The sequence below is a fragment of the Crassostrea angulata genome, chromosome 6 (assembly GCF_025612915.1).
Source record: "Crassostrea angulata isolate pt1a10 chromosome 6, ASM2561291v2, whole genome shotgun sequence".
Taxonomy (NCBI): domain Eukaryota; kingdom Metazoa; phylum Mollusca; class Bivalvia; order Ostreida; family Ostreidae; genus Magallana; species Magallana angulata.
The window spans coordinates 29790398-29811223 of NC_069116.1; the positions used below are offsets into that span (position 1 = coordinate 29790398).

The 20826-nt window shown below is 33.8% G+C and overlaps 1 protein-coding gene and 1 long non-coding RNA gene across 2 annotated transcripts; both read left to right on the forward strand.

The window, feature by feature from the left end:
* Positions 1 to 5068: 5068 nt before the first annotated feature.
* On the forward strand, positions 5069 to 10041 carry LOC128189631 (potassium voltage-gated channel protein Shaw-like). The gene is made up of 2 exons (XM_052861305.1): positions 5069 to 5638; positions 8545 to 10041. The coding sequence occupies exons 1-2, from the start codon at positions 5150 to 5152 to the stop codon at positions 9406 to 9408; spliced, it is 1353 nt and encodes a 450-aa protein (XP_052717265.1). The 5' UTR covers positions 5069 to 5149; the 3' UTR covers positions 9409 to 10041.
* A 6297-nt stretch (positions 10042 to 16338) lies between these two features.
* On the forward strand, positions 16339 to 18810 carry LOC128189189 (uncharacterized). The gene is made up of 3 exons (XR_008244212.1): positions 16339 to 16470; positions 16818 to 16902; positions 17578 to 18810. It is a non-coding gene; the product is annotated as an uncharacterized LOC128189189 (long non-coding RNA).
* Positions 18811 to 20826: the final 2016 nt, after the last annotated feature.

Consider the following 20826-nt stretch of genomic DNA (forward strand, 5'->3'; position numbering starts at 1 on the left):
ATTATTTACTCATATGTTTTGGCTATAACAAAACTTTTAAATATTTTATAGCGCGTTTTGTGACAAGTTGAAAAGTTAAGTGGTAATAAAATGACGTTTTCAGCGTTTAAGGCGGCGCAGCAGTAACTGATACAATTTTGTAAAGACCATGAAATAAATCCTAAGCGGCTTTGGAAGTAAATGAAATTAACAAAATCGATGAGAAATGCGTTTTGTGAATAAGTAGTTAAACAACATTGAAAATATTTGAACAAGTATGATGACAATAAGTGGAAAAAAGAAACCCCGAACGATATCAATGGACGTCAAAATGTTGAACGACACATTTCGGTAAGACGGACGTTAGACAACAAGTAATACAGGGCAAGTTTGGAGCCGACAGATCGTTTGCACTTAGAAAATATTTAAAAACAAAACAAAACTAGAAATATGTATTGAATGTGCACGCAGAGTACATGTTCATAGATACTATTTTTTCTAAGACTTTTTCGGAAATAAAACGTAAATGTTATCGTGAACGATGTGGAGGGTTTAGCAACAACGTAATACTGGAAATTTTTGACGTCGCACATTGCGCCGCCTGACAAAACTTTTTGTTACTAATTATTCATTTTCTCGAGAAATAAATAAAGTACAGATTTGAACTTTTCAGCATTGTTTGCCAAAGGGTCATTGAAGAAAACATAGAAGTCTAATGAAATTGCAGTGAACAGATTATAAATTATGTGTCCTGTCTACATTATTTTGGGACAACCCTCGTATATGCACATTTGTAAATAGATATTTTTTGTATCTCATGTACCACTGATATATATGGTTCGAAAGAATAACAAAGAAAAACATGATTAATTTTAATGATAGTGCGAATTCAATGTTTGATGATGATGATGATGATGATGATGATGATGATGATGATGATTGCGGCGATGATAACAACGAGGACGATCATGACAGACAGATTGAGGCTAATTTAAATAATGTTGGTTATTTTGAAGAAAGTCATCATTTCTTGTTAACAACCATCATCACACACAGTTTTCCCTCAATCATTGCATAAGGGCATATTACCATACATTAAACCAAGTCCCCTGATTGTGCATATCAATCATATAATACTAACTCCCCGAACAGGACACTGACAGAATTGAGAAATTATCCTTCCTCAATATTTTTATAGAACGTTGATCATAATTTGTCGGAAATACCATATCAGGTAAAATATACTTTTTTTCCCTATGCCTTTGGGTATTCCGAAAAGATTATAAATTCAAACACTTTGAAAAATCATAAAAATGACACTTTGATTGGAAATACTGAATAAAACATAAATTCCACTGCAGTGTATGCCGAGATCAAAGCGATGCCGCAGACATTATTCTCCAATGTATACCCTGGACGTTAAAATATGAATAGTGCCTGTTTGGGAGGGTAAGAGTTGAAATTGACACCCCGAGAAAAGCATTGTCAACCGACGCGAATCGGAATCGAGGTGTGTTAATTTCCATTCTTATCGTCCCAAACAGGCACTATTTAGTTAATTATACTGAATATCTTAATTTCAAAGAAAACTTTACTGCTTTTTTATAGGAATGATGTGAATTCTATGGCGAACCGTATGCGCATAATTTAGGCGCATGTAACAATTCGTTGTGTTACCCGTTGCCAAGTGTTGCTAACGCTGAGAGTAATAGAACGGACTATAAACTGCGTCTAAGCCAATCAGATTTCAGTATTTAACATGAAAGTTTAATAACAATTAATTTTCAAATCAAAAATACCTATTTTTCTCGCACTAACTATTAAAATATAACTTCAAACCATAAAAAGTTTTCAAATCGTCATGGCAATTTCGCGTCTCAGTTCCAATCAAAAAAAATTTTAAGAGATCAGAGCTAAATAAAGAGTAGCATAAATAATGGTATTTTACCCTTGAAATTTAAAGAAATATGATTTTTAGAAAAAAGGCGTATTTCATATGGAACAAACAAAATATGTCGTCTGCTTATCAATCTGATCAATAGCCAGTGCACATGTAGCTTTACTAAGAAAACCTTTGGGGTTAGCAATCTAAATGACGTTATTCGTCCTCTAAAAGAAATAAAGATTGAGTGAAAAACCTGAGCTTTTAACGTTAGTAAACTAGAAATCGTAAAATGTTGCAGGATAACCTTCTCGGTCTCGAAATGTTGCTTCTCGACATTGAAGGTTATTATGCAACTCTCACGAAAACTCGTACTTTTTTTTATTAATTAAACGCAATGAGCCGTGCAGACTGTACCATTTAATACGGTCTTGCTGGAAAAGTAGCACTTCAAATAATTAAGTTGAATGCAATTTTAAAGTATTATTTTTCTGTAACGAATATATCAGAATGAGATTTGCAGCAAACAAGAAAAAGCAACGACAAGTAAACAAAAACAAAAACAAAACAAACAAACAACCAGCGAAGCCGGTTAGTTGTAAGATTATAGAATTTTCAAGAATATGCAATGTGCTGATTTTTTTTTTAGAACTTTCAAGAATAATGATATGCAATTTGGTTATTTATATGTTTGATATCGGTTTGCATGAAGTTTTATAGGATATGCATAGGAAATTAGCTATGGGAGGTTTTTTGTGAATTAATTCGAAGAATGAATAATTTATGAGTAAATATGCAAGTATTGGGCAAAACGAAATCAGAAATAACTTTTTTAAGGAACCAATGCATTATTGAGAATCAGTGGTTGTGTCGGCTACTTCCGAAAACACAGACAACAGCTATGATACTACTAGTATATGAATCGTGCCTGTTTGGAAGGGTAACAATTAATTCAACTGTTGCCCTTCCAAACAGACAGTATTTACTTTATTATACTGAATGTCTAAATTTAAGAAAAAATGTTACTGCTTGACGTGAACTCTACGGCGAACCGCACGCGCATAATTTACGCGTACGTAACGATTTGTTGTGTTACCCGTTGCCAAGTGCGTTGCTAACGCTGAGGGTGATAGAACGATAATCTGCGTGTAAACCAGTCAGATTTCAGTATTTAACATGAACGTATGATAAATATATTTGTTGGGTTTTTTTAACTTGGTGAAAGTCTCCTCATTTCTAAGCTCGTCTTTGTGAAAAGTCTCCATTAATCTTAGCTACTTAATGATATTTCCGTCGAAATAATGTCACAAATTATCATCTTTTTTAAAAAATCATTTTGCCATTTTCAATCAATCTTACCACTAATCATCCATAAATATTGGAAGTCTATTTTTTTCTTTCAGATAAAGTCATGTCCGCTTACAATGTAGAGGTAAAACGTATTTATGAATTCAGTGGCAACTTTAAAAATTTGTCTTCTAACCTAGACCAGCTACGGATCGAAATTAAAACTTCATGTATGTGAAAGCTATTCTATAGTCTGTCTATTATTTATGCAGCACGTTTGGACGATTTTTTGAAAAATAAAAATACACATACCTGTGAAAGAAGTGCAATTGAAATAGATGAAAGGGAAAATTTCCAAGATAATTTCATTCACACATTTATCTTTTTTCACTCGGAAATATTCACAGGAACAAAAACTGATTTCTTACGGAGATTTAAAATGGGAAATGTTGACATCTTTCCTCCATTCGGAAGACACTCGAAATACCGCGCACAGTTTTTCAACGTTATCATCCGGATCGGTTGCAGTACAAAATCCCCGTAGACATCACATTTTTTTCTGTTCTTGGGTAGTGAGTGTAAACATAAAAGTAACAAATCTTACATATAGCATATGTTTTATTGTTATACTTTCATGTTAAATACTGAAATCTGATTGGTTAAGACGCAGTTCACAATTCTTTCTATTACCCTCAGCGTTAGCAACGCACGTAGCAACGGGTAACATTAAAAAATGTTACATGCGCGAAAATTATGCGCGTACGGTTCGCTGTAGAATTCACGTTATTCCTATATAAAAGCAGTAAAATTTTCTTTAAAATTAAGACATTCAGTATAACAAAATAAATAGTGCCTGTTTGGGAGGAAAACAGTTGAAATTGACACCCCTCGAAAACCATTGTCAACCTCCGCTTCGCGTCGGTTGACAATGGTTTTCTCGGGGTGTCAATTTCAACTGTTACCCTCCCAAACAGGCACTATTTATATAATATTATTTTTACATGCTGTACGAACATTAGATACTGATTGGTGCCAATCTCTTTATGACAAGTGGGTAGTTCGCCATAAGAGGTGCGTAGATGGTGTTTACTTTGAAAAAGAGTAGTCCTGAGTTAGGGGCCTAATCAAAAGTTACGTCAAATGACGTCGTCGTAACCGCTGGAGGCTGCGCCGAGTGCATAGACATATACAATTCGTTTTTCCCATTTGGGAATTATCTAATGATGCTATCACTTTGAAATTTTAAATATTTGTGTAACATGTTCTTGATTAATTTGAAATTTGTGTGAAATTTCAATAATTTGTCGTTCGTTTCAAAGGAGTAAACGCAAATGTCTCAATAATTTCCAAACAACCCTCGTATACGTGTCAGCATTGTGCAAGTCCATCGTCATTTTGGTATTAAAACCCATTTTCGATTGTACTGTGTTTTAGTTCATTATTTTAAAATCAAAGAGAGCAAAACCATTCAGAGTAATGGGTTGACTCAAAAGTATTTAGATAACTCAGGAGACCTATGTGTCTCTTGATTTCCTGTTTTACTTTTTGCCTCTTTTTTTTTTAATACGTGTGTGCTTTGTATGTATAAAGATGAGTTGCTAAGCATCATGAACACCGGATTTCCTTGCATGTTCACTTGATAGTTTGCTTCATACGTAGCATTATGTGATGAATCAATGCAATAACATATATTTTTTAGACACATTCTATTTATTTTCAGGTTTATTGCATGCCTTTTACGTATGAATATTTTATGAGAGTTAAATTTGTTCTTAAATTTCCAAGGAGTAAGTAGCAATTACAATTTTTCATGTCCATATCTACAAGGTAATTTTTTTTTACCACCTACTGTGTACATTTTAAAAAAAAAAAGGGAATTTATCGATTTTTTTGCTCATCTTGTCAACAATAGTGAGAGCAAGTAATCAGCTGATAATTACATCAAGAATGCACAGCTACAAAATACAAGTTCTATAGTGCACGGTGTCATACCAACGCACAATGGGAAGCGAGCAACAGGAGCTTAAAATACGCTTCAACGTTCGCGGATCGCTGATCACCACGTTGGGTTCGAAATTTAGCAAGTTTCCGAATACTAAGCTTGGAAAATTAACGAAAGATGCACCGGAATACAACGAACAACTTGACGAATATTTCATTGATAGAAATCCGATGGTTTTTCATTTTATTTTAGACTTCTATGATAAAGGGGAGTTGCATCTTCCAAAAACGTTGTGCGCGGGAAGTATCAAAAACGAATTGGAATTCTGGGAAATTCAGGAAAATGTTCTACGATCATGTTGCTGGAAAACTCGATATAATGATGAAGACGATAGTGAAGCCTATGCAATGATAAATGATCTTGATTTTAAGGTAAAACCTGAGAGAATCATCAATAACGAAGGCATGGGCATCTTAAAACACGAAAGAAAATTAAGATACAATATTTGGAGAATATTGCAAAAACCTGCATCCAGCATTTTGGGAAAGGTAAGACCCATTTCAGGCATGTGTAATATCCGTGCATAAAGCTAGCGTAGAAACAAACTTTAAATAACTTCAGATACACCCATAGTTAAGGAGGCTGGGCGGTCAACAAATTCACCATCAAATTTTCCCTAAATTTTCATGTATATAAGCTGTTTAGCTATTATAAACAGCCTATCATTTAGTAAAGAAAAAAAATCCATATTTAACCATTTTAACAAGACCTTGGACTTTCAGTAAGACGTAGCTATCTAATTCTTGCGTCAAAACAAGTTTAAAATGACGCGGTTTCAAGCGAAATATGCACCGATTGCGTAGGCTAAGCTCAAAAGCCAGACAAATCTTTTTGGTTTCAAAGAGCCATGGCTGAGTGGCCTACATAATGTAGAAAGGCCTACGTCACATTGCTGTTTAACACCACTACCCAAAGTCCAAGCTCTTGTTAAAATAGTTCTATTAATTTTTAGCTTTAAAATTTGAATATTTTGCTATATCTTTTTACAGAGCTCTTCTTTTGAAGAAGATAAATACAGTCTAAAAATGACCACGACCACCCAAAACTCTTAATTAAACATTCTTACAACTATATAATTCTCTCTCTCTCTCTCTTTCTCTCTCTCTTTCTCTCTCTCTCTCTCAGAGGAAATATTTATCATCGCCTCATCTTGTTATGCAATATTTGACGTTTCTGTCACGGTGCATTTATTAATCACGGTCACAATACTTTGTTTTCTACAAAACTATTCTTTTCTTCTTTTCTGACTCTACAAGCACTGACTATCTCTGTCGAAAAGCGTCAGCATAAAAGTTTTTGCCTTCTAAAAAACTTGCAATGTCAACATGACTGTGTCATTTTTTGTTTGGAAAACAAATTAACATCTGATTCTAATTCTCACTTCCCAGACTCTCTCTCTCTCTCTCTCTCTCTCTCTCTCTCTCTCTCTCTCTCTCTCCTTGAGATAGAATTGTAAAAAATGTTATTTGTTACAAAAAATATCTAAATCGATTGAAAGATATATTACAACATGTATATCAAACATGTGCTACACAAAATGCATCGAATAAAACAGTAGCTAATTCACAAACAAATTGATTAGACCCTAACACGCATTATGGATCAAAATACTGTTGGGGCAAAGAAACTGGTAAAACTCAATACTTTCGAAGTCCCTGGGCCTTTTTAATTAAATTTTCTATATCCTTAGCTCGATATTTCCGTGTGATGAATAAATAATAATATTACATTTATTTCTCAAGAATTATGAGCTCTGTATCATACTTGCAACACGACAACTGACTCTCAAATATTCGCTGATCATTATAAATGCCTTACTAAAGAGTACTGAAATGAAAATTAAAAAATGAAATATGATTAAAATTGTGAATATGTCCCTTTACACTGAAAAATTCTTTTTATTCCTTTAATACAAAACCTTATTCTGAAAAATCGTTAAAGTAATGAAGCAAGTTAATAAAATAAAATGGAAGTCAATAAATAAGTGGGTAGTGTATTATACCAAAATATCTCTTTATTTCGATAAATAATGTTAAACATTTTTTTAAAATCCTTAATCTATTATTAAATGTAATTTAACATCGTTTTCATTTTTTCATTCCACGGGACACGGCCCAAAATCGCAAAAAAATAACCGTGAGTTCCCCACACGTACATTACAGTTCGTAATAAATAAAGGAATGTTAATTTTTAACGAAGGGCCTTTGAAGCATGTTGCAGGGGACTCCTGTAGCAATCCCACTTTACTCGTATCCGTTTTAGTACTAAAAAAAAGTTTGTCTGAGCTAATTAAATATAGATCTATAACATTTTTCAATACGTAGCAAATTCAGTGATCGATTACGTTCAGAGCTTTATCATGACAGATAAGAGTACAGTGTCAATAGTGTGGTATTATTTTTTTTTTTACTGTCTGTTTGATCACCAATATCCGACACAGAGCCACAGAGCTTCCCCCCTCACATAATATGACAAATAGTTATTTGTTCATTTTTTTCAGCATAAAGGTGGTCTTTACATAAATATTATGTCATCTGACTTACAGGAGAAAGGGGAAACACTCTTACAGAAATTCTGTCTGAAATATTGAGAATTTTACGATGTAAAGTAAACTAATTTTATATCACGAAATAATACCTCGTGGATACGTTAGCTTAAAGATGATTTAAAAAATCCTTTCTTAGCTATTTAGCATTAAGATAAGCTGGATACCTGAAGCAAATTGATTGGTGAGTGCATATATCCAAAAAAGAACATCTTTAAAACATGAGAGCCTCAGTTTTTTTTTTATTAAGTAGGTCTATGCTCCATATTTTATTAAAGTCTTCTTTATAAACAATGGGGGAAAAAACAGTTTCGGTGAACAAAAGTTTGAACCGATACTCCACTATACATGTACATGTACATTAAAATGTTTTCACAATACTCTTTTGGAGGGTGCAAAAAAATAAGTAAATTGAGTACACTTATGGACATTATATTGTATAGCATATTATTACTAGTAAATATCATTTGCTAAGACTCAGTGGGAAGCAGTGGTAGACAGCACTTGTTTTTAATAGTAAACTTACTTTTCATTGCATTTCACAAAGTAACCAAACCGACTAAGGTGGGCTTTTACGTGATTTTGTACTGTAGTAAATAATATTTCTTTTACGATTCAACCAACGCACATTCCTTGGTCATCTAGACCGCCCATGTTATTAGATTCAATTGAGTCAATACAAGAGTAACAAGTTCAATCTAATCAAAATTAGACCTTAAATTCGCTCCAAATAGATTGCTTGTGTGTAGCGTTTTATTTGGTTGGCGCGGATCAAAGATCTAATTTTAATTAGATTGTAAACAAAAATTTATCCAATATGAATGATATTATTACATTTTTACAATATAGGCTTGGTTTACACTGGTCTTTTTCTCGGTGACAGTGTCTATCCTGGTGTTCGGATTATCAACAACAAACATCTACAGTCTGCAAGACTCAACGAAACATAACGCATCCGAAGCGGAGAAAGAAGACCATTTAGCTAATACAACACTGTTCCGGCACTGTGTCCTGTGGACAGATTTTGCTTCCAACCTGATCCTGTTCATCGATTTCTTACTCCAACTGTACTCGTGTCCCAACAAAAAGGAGTTTGCATTCAATTTATTGAACTACATCGATTTATTAGTGTCTGCTCTGATCTTTCACATCGTGTACTCAGATTTGTCCCGGGTAAATGGCCATGAAGACATTATGGGACCAAGTATTTTTAAATACGTGTATGCACTTCGAGCACTGCGCTTATTTCGTCTTTTAATGCACACCAGGGGAATGAAAATCATCAAACTGTGTATCAAAGTCAATTTCATCGAGTTCTTGTTTTTCGCTGCCCTCTTTTTGACGTGTGCTTGTATATTTGCAGCGGTTATTTATTTTGCCGAACAAGGAAAAAACAGCGAGTTTACCGACTTCTTTGAATCTATATGGTGGGCTTTGATTACATTAACAACCGTTGGCTATGGTGATAAAGTTCCGGAATCTGTCTTTGGTCACGTGATTGGAACAATGGCCGCCTTTTCTGGAATTTTGATCGCTACAATACCGATCGTTGTGATTTCAAGTAATTACGGAAATTTCTACAGTTGCTACAAAGTGCGAGATAAACACAAGAAATCTAGTCTTCCCGTTAAGAATTTTGAAGAAGGAAAAGCTTCACAAAAAAAGAAACAGAAATGTAACAATTCAGGTGGAATTGGGTGTTCCAAATTTTAATGGCAAGTAGGAAAGCGTGGACAGCTGTTCTTTATCCACACTAAAGAATCTATTCGAAAGAAGAAAATAATCCTTCAAGATTTAAGCTGTTATAAACTGTTGGGAAGATGTCTCGTCAGTTTTTGCAATTGTTTTGTTTTCTTAGTAATTCTTTAAACATGTTTTAAAAAAACAACTGTTCAGATAAAATTCCGCTCATCTTTCCAGGATTCAAAAAAATTTTAAACGTCTCCTGAATTTTCTAGTGATTCCACGAGAGTGGCACGATCAATTTATGTAAATAGGTAAAAAAAAAAGTTCTTTTGCATGTGATATTTATCAATCAAAGAGGGAAAAAATAAAACATTCAACAAATTATAGTGCTAAAACAATCTTACCTGGTCGATATTCTTTTTGCTGGTAATGAGTCTTAAGAATACAATAAAAATGTTTTAAGAAAAAACAAATACAAATGGGAACCTTATGATTTAGACATACAATTGATAAAAGTGTGTTAAAAATAAACAAACATTAACTAATTTTGAAAATTCGTTTAAAAAGAATTTTTTTTTCGACTCGTTGTATTATGTTACTAAAGTTAACATTAACAGTGTTAACTCATTCGAATCAAACCATCTTTTTTAAAAGAATTAACTGCTTGCATTTAAAATAAAATTTTCAATGTATTTCAAAGTGCTCATTGAGCCCTAGAAGTGACACTATATAGTTGAACTGTTTATTCCGATGCACGGGGTCGGTGCTGGCACCAGGCACGTAGCTTCGGGGGGGGGGGGGGGCAGGGGGGCCTCTTTTTAAAATTTACATATAAAAAATTGAATTAACATGAAGTCCCCCCCCCCCGCCCTTTTTTGGAGTAAGTAAAAAATTGATATGAAAATAAGAAAATTAGGAGTAAAAATTGAAGTTATATACTACGTCAGCCCCTCCGCCCTGCCCCCCCCCCCCCCCCTCCCCCCACGGATTAGGTTTTTAGCTCACCTGAGCCAAAGGCTCAAGTGAGCTTTTCTGATCACAATTTGTCCGTTGTCTGTCGTTGTCGTCGTCGTTGTTGTAGACTTTTCACATTTTCATCTTCTTCTCAAGAACTGCTGGGCAGATTTCAACCAAATTTGGCACAAGGCACCACTATGTGAAAGGAATTCAAGTTTTTTTCAAATGAAGGGCCACGCCCTCTTTAAAGGGGAGATAATTGAGAATTATTGAAAATTTGTTGGTATTTTTCAAAAATCTTCTTCTCAAAAACTATTCAGCCTGAAAAGCTTAAACTTGTGTGGAGGCATCCTCAGATAGTGTAGATTCAAGTTTGTTGAAATCATGGTCCCCGGGGTTAGGGAGGGGCCACAAGAGGGGAATCAAGTTTTACATAGGAATATATAGAGAAAATCTTTAAATATCTTCTTCGCAAAAACTATTAGGCCAGAAAAGCTCAAATTAAAATGGAAGCATCCTCAGATAGTGTAGATTCAAATTTGTTCAAATCATGGTCCCCGGGGGTAGGGTGGGGCCACAATTGGGGGATCAAGTTTTACATAGGAATATAAAGAGAAAATCTTTAAAAATCTTCTTCTCAAAAACTATTAGGTCAGGAAAGCTCAAATTGGCGTGTAACCATCCTCAGATAATGTAGATTCAAGTTTGGTCAAATCATTGTCCCTGGGGGTAGGGCGGGGCCACAATGGGGGATAAATTTTAATATATAGAGAAAATCTTTAAAAATCTTCTTCTCAAAACTATTAGGCCAGGAAAGCCCAGATTTGGGTGGAAGCATCCCCAAATCGTATAGATTCAAGTTTGTTTAAATAATAGTCCAGGGGTAGGTTGAGGCCACAATGGGGGATGAATTTTTACATAGATATATAGAGGAAATCTTTAAAAATCTTCTTTTTAAAGACTATTTGGCCAGAAAAGCTTAAACTTGTCTAGAGGCATCCTCGGTTAGTGTAAATTCAAGTTTGCAAAATCACAGTTCCTAGTGGTAGGGTGGGGCCGTGATGGCGGTTTGAATTTTTACATAGGAATTTATAGAGAAAATCTTTAAAAATATTCTGGGAAAGTTTTCGGTCCAAAACTCAGTACTTAGTGTGAAAGCACAGGTTATGCAGATTTAAGTTGATGAAACCATGATTCCCTAGAGAAAAGTGGGGCCACGAAATGGGGGGGGGGGGGGGCGGGTACATGGGAATAGAGTAAAATCTTCTTACAGGTACAACAACAAAAGGGGCTTGGTATTTACCAAAAAAAAAAGGGGTGGATAAAAATTGGCAGATTTTCAATTTGTTTTAGCAAGATCTACTGTACTTCGTTGTCAAGATATGTTGATACTGTAATGCTTATTTGATCAGAATTAAAGCAATTGTTGCTCAGGTGAGCGATGTGGCCCCTGGGCCTCTTGTTTAAAAAAAACTATGAGTTAATTAAGGAATCGGAAATCGTTCTTTGAGTATTATAAGGTGATCAAATACGGTCGGGGTGATCAAATGCAATACAGCCTGAGGGTTCTATGATAGATTGATCACACCCACCTGTATTTGATCACCTCATAATGTTCAAAGAATTATTCCTTATTACTCAAATGTATATAATTTTCAGCAATTGTACGATTACATATCAAAATAGTATTTTATGAAATGTATTGGAATATACGTTACAAAATCGATTCGAAGTGTTATCACATACAAAGACTCTGGAAAAATTTAAATATTTTTAACGCTCTCCTTGAAATCGCACACATTGCAGCCGCTCCTTAAATAATGGATGAGTAATAAAAAGGTTAGAACAATATACAGAAGTGAGTTGTATGTATTAGAAACTTAAACTGAAACATTTGGTAATCAACAAACAAGTACTTTTTATAAACCACATAAGCATTAAAGCTGACTGAACAACAACAATCAGAATTTTATAAGTGCATCGCGAGTGCATACATTTTAAAACATATTTGATCTTTGCAGCTTTTCTAGATGCCACATCAATAATCTCACTGTGTCTGAGTTTGTAGGGAACCATAGCAAAAAGGCATGAGGATTACCCGGGAAATCTTTTTTTCTTTTTGTACAGTAGTTTTTTTTTATCTGATTCCATGATGTCATCGCGCCTGAATTTGTTCATCGCTAAAGCTTCCTGGCAATAGCGTTGTTATTCATTTTAACAGCTTACTTACCTCTGTAATCTCTTGTTGAGACATCGATCACTTTTTTATTTGAAATGATAAAGCAACCTTCAAAATGAATTTGAAAAATCGTAAAGAATGTTTCACTTACATGATATATACTTTATAAGATATGAATATTTATTGAATAAACAATATTTTCAAGGTCGATGTGGTGATCGTCATTTTTTTAAAAATGTTCTTATATAGATTTGATGAGTCATTTCAGTATAAAGCGGTTATGTGACTTTTTAATTAACGTCGCAGGAGGCTTGGTTTTGATTCCAGTCAGCAAAAAGAGAACAGTCAACAGCCAAAACTCTTGCTGAAAACTTGAACGTGTCATTCTTCTTCAAGGGTGTGTTGATAAAATTCAAATAGCAGCCACAGGGATGAATTATAGAATATTAGATAAAAATTTAGATAATACGCTATTATTCTGATATTGTATTATTTTGATAGCGCACATCGTTTAAGTTTTATAACTGTTCAAACCTCGAAGTTTGTATTCTTTTCAAAAACGAGATTGATGATAAAAGAGCAACCATATAACTCTACATTTAACCAAATATTAAGAGATTAATATTTGTTTAACATGGACGATATAAAACATTTTTGTTCCTCAGTGAACGCCTGCTGCACAGGTAAACAAACAATTTTGATTGTATCATACGGCACATGAATGAAATGATTCAAAGCGGTTGTACGGTATTTTATCAAGAGATTAAAAAAGGTAGTAAAAAAAAGCCATAGAACGCAAGGGATGTCTTTTTTAGACGGGGTCTATTGGTTTACTGTCAGCCGAAGTCTCAAACCGGAAGGCACGCGTAGAACACATGATTTGAGTCTACGCGTAAGAAAATAGTGCAGAAAGTTTTCATGCATTTCAGTAAATATGTATTATAAAAACACGCATTAAATCTTTTTAAGTCATCTGTGTATAAACAAAATTCTATTTAGAAAATAAACAAATAGTTTTATTGATCAAAATATTCTTGCTCGGGTTCAAATGTGGAATGAGTTACGTAACTGAATGCACAGCGCCGTTGACCATTCAGTTGGTGTACGAGCTCATTAATCAATAGAAGAGGTTGATGGTGGAATCGAAATTAAAGTTCCCAAACGCAATGTGCCATTTTTGAAAAGTTGTGAATTTTATTTTGACAGTCTTTCACCTTAATACTACCAAACTTCATGCGGAAGCCGAAGTTAAAATCGGGACTGGTTATACACAGATGTTTTACAAATCAAATACGTGTTTCACTGGCTTCCAATCTACTTGCGGTATGACTGCTGTTCGTCTCTAAAGGAATTTTGTACAAAGAAAATAAAAACAAGTCTGAATTTGCCTTCTCGTTCGTTGGCTCTTTAGTTGATTAATGTTAAAAATGTTATTGTTCATGTTTTCCGGCTTAGTTGGAATCAGGCTTGGGGTGAATTACATTATAAAAATAGTACCTGTTTTGGAGGGTAACAGTTGAAATTGACACCCCCAGAAAACCACTGTCTACCGACGCGAAGCGGAGGTTGACAATGGTTTTCGAGGGATGTCAATTTCAACTGTTATCCCCCCAAACAGGCACTATTTATTTTATTACACTGAATGTCTTAATTTTAGAGAAAATTTTACTGCTTTTATAAAGAAATGACGTGAATTCTACGGCGAACCGTACGCGCATAATTTACGCGCATGTAACAATTCGTTATGTTACCCGTTGCCAAGTGTGTTGCTAACGCTGAGGGTAATAGAACAGATTATCAACTGCGTCTAAACCAATCAGATTTCAGTATTTAACATGAAAGTATAATAATGTAAAATAATGCATTACATTACCATTACTTCATGAATTAGGGCATTAAATTACCATTACTTAATTTTCTTGTAATGCATTACATTACCATTACATGAGTAAAGTAATGCATTACCATTACTTTGTGAAAAGACAATAAGTTTTAAAAAAGTAATTTAAAAAATAAATAAAAAGTTTTTGTAAATATTTCATAAATAAAACATGCTTAAAATATTTACATCTTCATGTTCACTATCAGGTTCATTTTTAATGACTTATACAAAATTGCTGTTGCACTTGTAGTTCTCAAAGTAAGGTTGGTCCCGTAACATTTACACGCTAATGACGGAGTTGACAATCTCTGTCATTTATGTCTCTGATTTTCGGAGTATGATTTTTAATGAAAGGAACGGTTGCATCGTAATTCGTGTAGGTGATGCACGAGTTTACACAAATTGTAAGTGGCGAACGGATTTATTTTTACCTATTAATTTTGTATGAATCACAAATGAAGGAAATCGTGTCAGATAAGCCGGTCTTAAAAATCAAAATGGCGACCGTGACAAATCTTTTTATTGTCAAAGTTCTTGGAATCTTATTGTGAAAAAAAATGTTTCTAACGTCAGGTGCCTGTGGTCGTTGTCGGTATACAAATGTTCACTTTGTTTGTTAATTTAGCAGTTTTAGAGTTTTCGGGGTTTTCATAAAACTTTTATTACGGATACCGTCCGACTTGTGGATTTTCCCTTGGGTCACATAACTGAATAAATCTAATGGTTAAAATCATCTACTTTCATATAGTTGTTTGATATTCCCGGTTAGTAGTAATTCTTAAAATTTTTCCTTGGGGTCTTATTTTACATAATATACCGTTGTCTCAATTTTCTACAATTATGAAGGCCGGGATTGAGTAAAATTTAGACAAAGTATCAGACAATTGCAAAAAAGCCGAATTAATATAGATTGTAACAATTAATTCAAACTCATAAATTTTGGAAGCATATTCGAGGAAATCCAGGACAATTACAAATTCAAACTTTCAAGACCCCGTCTTTCAGTACTCTCAGTACTTTGATTTTCTTTATTGGTTATTTTATATTTATTTTTTGTTTTGTTTTGTTCGACTGATTATGGTGTATTTTAACCAGACACGAACATGAATTACTAGTATAATAGAATGCTTCTCCCAATGAACCTATCATACTTTGGCCTTTAAAGGAGCCTATATTTAAGATAAAGTCAGTATATGATTTTCTGCTTCTTTATTAGACTTAATCATTAAAATTCCACAAATGTCTGTTTACTGTCAGAACTGTGCTAAATTCTACGGTACTTCGCTCCAGCACCGGCACACAATGTAAGTATAGAGAGGTATATGCTTGAACTTAGCTTTTTTTAAATTTGAAACGCAAAAGTTTAAAGAATTTTTTAAAGGTCGGATTGTCTCTATTACGCCGTGTATGGATGGCGAAATTTTGAATTCTAGGTAAAATTCTCCGGCGACCTTTCTTTATTGAATTAACTTTGTAATTTACTGTGGTTTCATTAATATTTGTAGACATCTATTTTCGCGGATTCAATGAAAAACACAGTTTCAAGGATACATAAATTCGTGGCCAATGAAGGAACACTTAATTTCGTGGATAAACATAACAACGAAATCCGCGAAAATTAAGCAGGTATTCAACGGTTAATGATGAAACCACAGTATTTATTTTTACTTATCCGCTTTATCGCCGTGATTAAGATTTACTGCTTTTAAAAAGAATGGTATTATTCTAAAATCTTAATATTTTGTATTAACGTTAATAATTTCCTTCATTATTTTTTCAAAAGTTTTCTTAAGTTAATCATAAAGGGTTCAAACATCTAAAGCTTTGGTTACACTAATTTTGGTTCGGCACGTCAAAGATTGAAATAAATGATTTCGCTTCATGAAATCTTAATGGGGTTATTTCACAATCCAGTGACTATCTTATATATACTTCCTTGGATGTCTATAGCTATATATCGACCTCGTAGATACCTGGAGATCCAGATATTGACCGGAATCTGATTTCCCTTTGCTCTCATTTAAAGGTGAGCCAGGCATGAATGATTTAATCTCTTGTTGCCTCTAGAAAAGTAAGTGCCGTATTTGTTTGAAATCTTCATTGCTAAGCAATTTTTTTTTCTCTCGAGAAATACAAATTTTTCCTTTATTGATATACAGGATGTATTTGCTATGCTTGTTTAAAATCTGTGGTCAGATTGCATAGCTGTGCGTAGAGAAATATGAAATTCGTTTTATTTTCATCTTAAAAAAAAATAATCAGTGCTTATGTGATTTATTTGACTGTAATATTCGGTATTGAATGGGTTTGGTTCTGGGTTTTTTTCTTAATCTGTTTAAAATTACAGCATAAGCTTACCCAAATAGTTCTTCAATGGTTGTCTTAAACAAACAAATTAATTCGTTTTTTTACTTTTAGCATGGTGGAAATCGCACGCAGAGCAAACATGTCAATCAGCTTGTGAAATTCCCAATTGATACTTCGCCAAAATACCGCTGGACGGGTATGTTTCCCTTTTTTAAACCTAAATTTTATTCTGGAAGATATATGATAGGTTAATTATATAAGAAAATGGTCTTTAAAAGAAAAAGAAAAACGAGAGGCATGCCCTATCCCCAGTGTTCAAAACAAGCGTGTACGAGACCAATTAGAAAGGTTAGAAAAAAACCAAGACTGCGAAATCTACAATGCTTCATGATAATTTACTGCTTTTGGTCTCGAATCAATTGTGATTTTCTTTAAAAAACCAATAATAATGCCTGGATATTTTTTTAAAGATAATACATGTTCATAAAAGGTATAATTTACCAATGATTTAAACGACGTTTACATCAAATTCACAGCGGTTAAAATAAGAGGATATATGTTTGTTATTTGAGGAGTTCACAATTAAATAAGACGATTCAAATTATTCATAATCTCGAAATACTGTAAAATTAAATTGCTAAATTATAGCCTTTTATACCAAGGTCCATATTGCATGATTCATGTATAGAGTCGGATGTCAGATAGTTATTTATACGATGGTCAGATGCCATATCGTTATTTATTACAATTAACTGTTCATTGCTTAGCACAGATAGAAACAATTAACACATTCGTGATACTAAATGCACAGAAATCCTTTCTCATTATCTCGCGTGATGTGACAACTGACCATTCCATATCGCATTTGTAGGCAGAAATCTCCAATAGCCTCTCAATCTGGATTTCGAAGAACAGTTGTAAACAGTTGTAATGGGATGTAGCTCTTCCGTAGCCTCGCTTCCATCGGAACCATTGAAAAGCAAAAGCGGAAGTGACCTGAGAACCACGGACATAATGGACTGGGAAATTTTACAAGAAAAATTGGGCTATAAGGGAGATGGATCTAGGAATGTGTCGCCAAAGGACTCGAGGAAGTTGTCGAACTCTGACAATATGATACCACCGAAACGAGAGACCGGAGAAACAAATGTAAACTTCAAGGTAATCAAAAAAGAGGAGAAGTCCCGGAAAAGACCAAAATCAAAACAGAAGATGAATTCCACTCCACTGACATTGCAAGAAGTGGATGAATTCGAGTGATGTTGGCTATATCACAGAATTTGAAATCAATTTAGGATATATAAAGGATAGGTAAAATTTGGATGGATAACAAAGTGGTTAACTACTTAATAAGACCAGTTTAGTAAAATCGGGAACAACTGCAACGATCCTTCAAAGGGTGTGAAAAATATATACGTTTATATTTATTTAGAAGTAATAGAGTATGTATGTTATTTCAAATACAGATTGGAGATTAATTTCACTATAATAAGATGTTGTGTCGTAGGGTGTTGAAAGTATATTATGTATATACCCGAATATTATATTTAAGATCAATTGTTATTAACGAGATACATGTAGCAAACCTACTGGCAAATAATTCATTTACATGAGAACATAAATATATATTATGATGAATAAAGATTTTGATGTTTTACCTTTTTCTCTATCGTCGGAACCCAGTGGTTTTCTATCCGTTACACGTTGAAAGCAGTGTAACGGATAGAAAACCCGTGGGTTCCGACGATGCTTTTTTTCTACAAGTTTACGCGTAAAATGTACAAATTCTTATATGAACTGATATATTTTCTGTTGTAAATAACAAGCAAAGAGATTATATAGCAACCTATTATAAATACATGTGCAGTTTAAGAGGCAATTAATTATGAAATGATTATCTTAATTACACGTATAAAGGATTAAATAAAAAAAAAATGGAATTTACATTCTATGTTTTTTTGATTTAACATAGACTTGTAAGGCATTGAATGCTTTTTTTTTAGGCATCGTCGAAATTGAATACTGCGCGTGAGTGGTATGATCATAATTTAATTTATCCTTAATTTCCTTATTTTCCTATCAATTTTGTACAAACTCCAAAAAGTGGGGGGGGGGATGACCAACTTCATGATATTAATTCAATTTTATATACTAGTATGTAAATAAGAAAATTGATTTGCAGCGAAAAAAAGTTGTGGGGGGGGGGGGGTCCCAAATAATTGTTGAACGTTGAATACTGCAAGCATGAATTAATTAGATACAATGTCATTTTAATATATAGTACAATACCATGTGTGTGTGTATTTTTTATTTCTTATACTTTTTATGCAATATTCTGCTTTCATCTAAATTCGGGTTTGCATATTGAAGAGCTACATTTCCTAACATGTTTACGATATAGAGGTGCGCCGGTTTTAGATATATTAAGAAACATTTTTGATGTACATGTACTATTTTTCATCAGAGATTTCACTAATGGGGATGTTGCCATGACGTACCAACCCGATTTTTTTCCCGTGGAGCGGCAGATTTGCTTCTACAGAGATTTCTAAATGATTATATGCACGCAACCTAATCTCTCTACTAAACAAAATTAATCAACCCGCACTACGAATAATTTCCGCTTGGCGTTATACAATTAACATCGTCATCATCATTTTCATTGTCATTTAATATTGTAAACTCCATCGATGACATTAAATAAATCTTGCGTCAATTTTTTGATTTCTTTTTTATGGAATTCGGCGATGCCTTTTTTGGTTTATCCCCTTTAGAGGGCAGTTCCAGAACTGGTATATTTTCGTTCTCCAAGTTTATTTGCTCTCAATCACATTCGTTTAAATGTTTTATTTTTATTTATAATTTATGACTCTACCAGAATTAATTAAAATTACTGCAACTTTTGGGAGTTTTGTCAGTTGGAAATATTAAATGATAGAAATATTAATTTTAAAGTGCTTTGCTTCTTTTAAAGACAGTGGGTTGTGATTGCCTGGTATTCTACTATTCCATAAATTAGCTTTGGCATTTCGTCGCCAAACCTTTGCTCTACACTATAGCAGTAATTCTTGGCATCGTACGTCCTTCTGTGCACGGGTACGAACTATTATCCCTGCAACCGAGCCCTCAAGATGAGAATCACTAAGCTCTCAATCAACTTTGAATTACATGTATATTTTAATATTTTGTTTAAAATACAAATGATGGAAAAATATCTAAGGAACACAAACGTTAAATTTTCACCGTCAGTATTCATGTTTACGTTCAAGGAAACGGAGAGAAAACAAATTTAAAAAAAAAAAGAAAGGATCCTTTAGCGAAAATTAATAGGCAAGATTAAGTGGGGTTTTAGTATGTTTGTTGTTTTTTTTATTTTGTTGTTGATGTTGGTTTTTTTTGTTTTTGGGTTTTTTTTTGGGGGGGGGGGGGGGTGTTATGGTTTTGTTTTTCATTTTCATTCCTTCGCTAAGTGGAACATTTCTCTATAGTGTGTTGTCTAGAAAAACGATTAAAGAGATTCCATCTCTGTCGCCGTAAGCAGCCGCCTCGTGTAGAACTACATTTGTTTATTGAAGTACAAACGGGTTGAATTGAAAGAGGGAAATCCCAGATAATTACGAAATGGTTTCACAAAAGATAAAGAGTTTCAAAAAGGATGAACAGTTTTTTGTCATATGACAGTGGCGAATTCGAAGCTATATAAGGTCAAAATATTGGTAAGCAGAGGTCTTTGGGGTGGGGTGGGGGTGGGGCTGCGTCCCCTAGAAGCTGAGCACATTTTTCAATGTAAAAAAAGGCGAGCAAAGGCATTCTTTGATGTTATGATTAATTTAGCATGCAAAAAGGTTTAATTCGCGAATCAAACAAAGCAACTGGTTGTGAAGAGCGTTAGGTTAAATTGAAATGAAACAAAACTTATTGTATAAAAATACAGACAGTTACTGTTGAACAGAGTTACTGCGGTGAACATTCATTCATGACGAAGACGTTTTGAGTTTGAGCATCACTCCTTTACCGTGTGTCTTTCCGTTTTACGTTCCAATTTTAGACATTTTGACAAGTAAACTATTCGATCAAAAGCGCATAACTACTGGAACAATAATAAACTTTCTAAGTAGAA

Coding starts and splice junctions, on each gene's coding strand:
- LOC128189631 (XM_052861305.1), top strand. CDS start 5,150: ATGGGAAGCGAGCAACAGGAGCTTAAAATACGCTTCAACGTTCGCGGA. Junction 5,639..8,544: donor CATCCAGCATTTTGGGAAAG/GTAAGACCCATT, acceptor TTTACAATATAG/GCTTGGTTTACACTGGTCTT.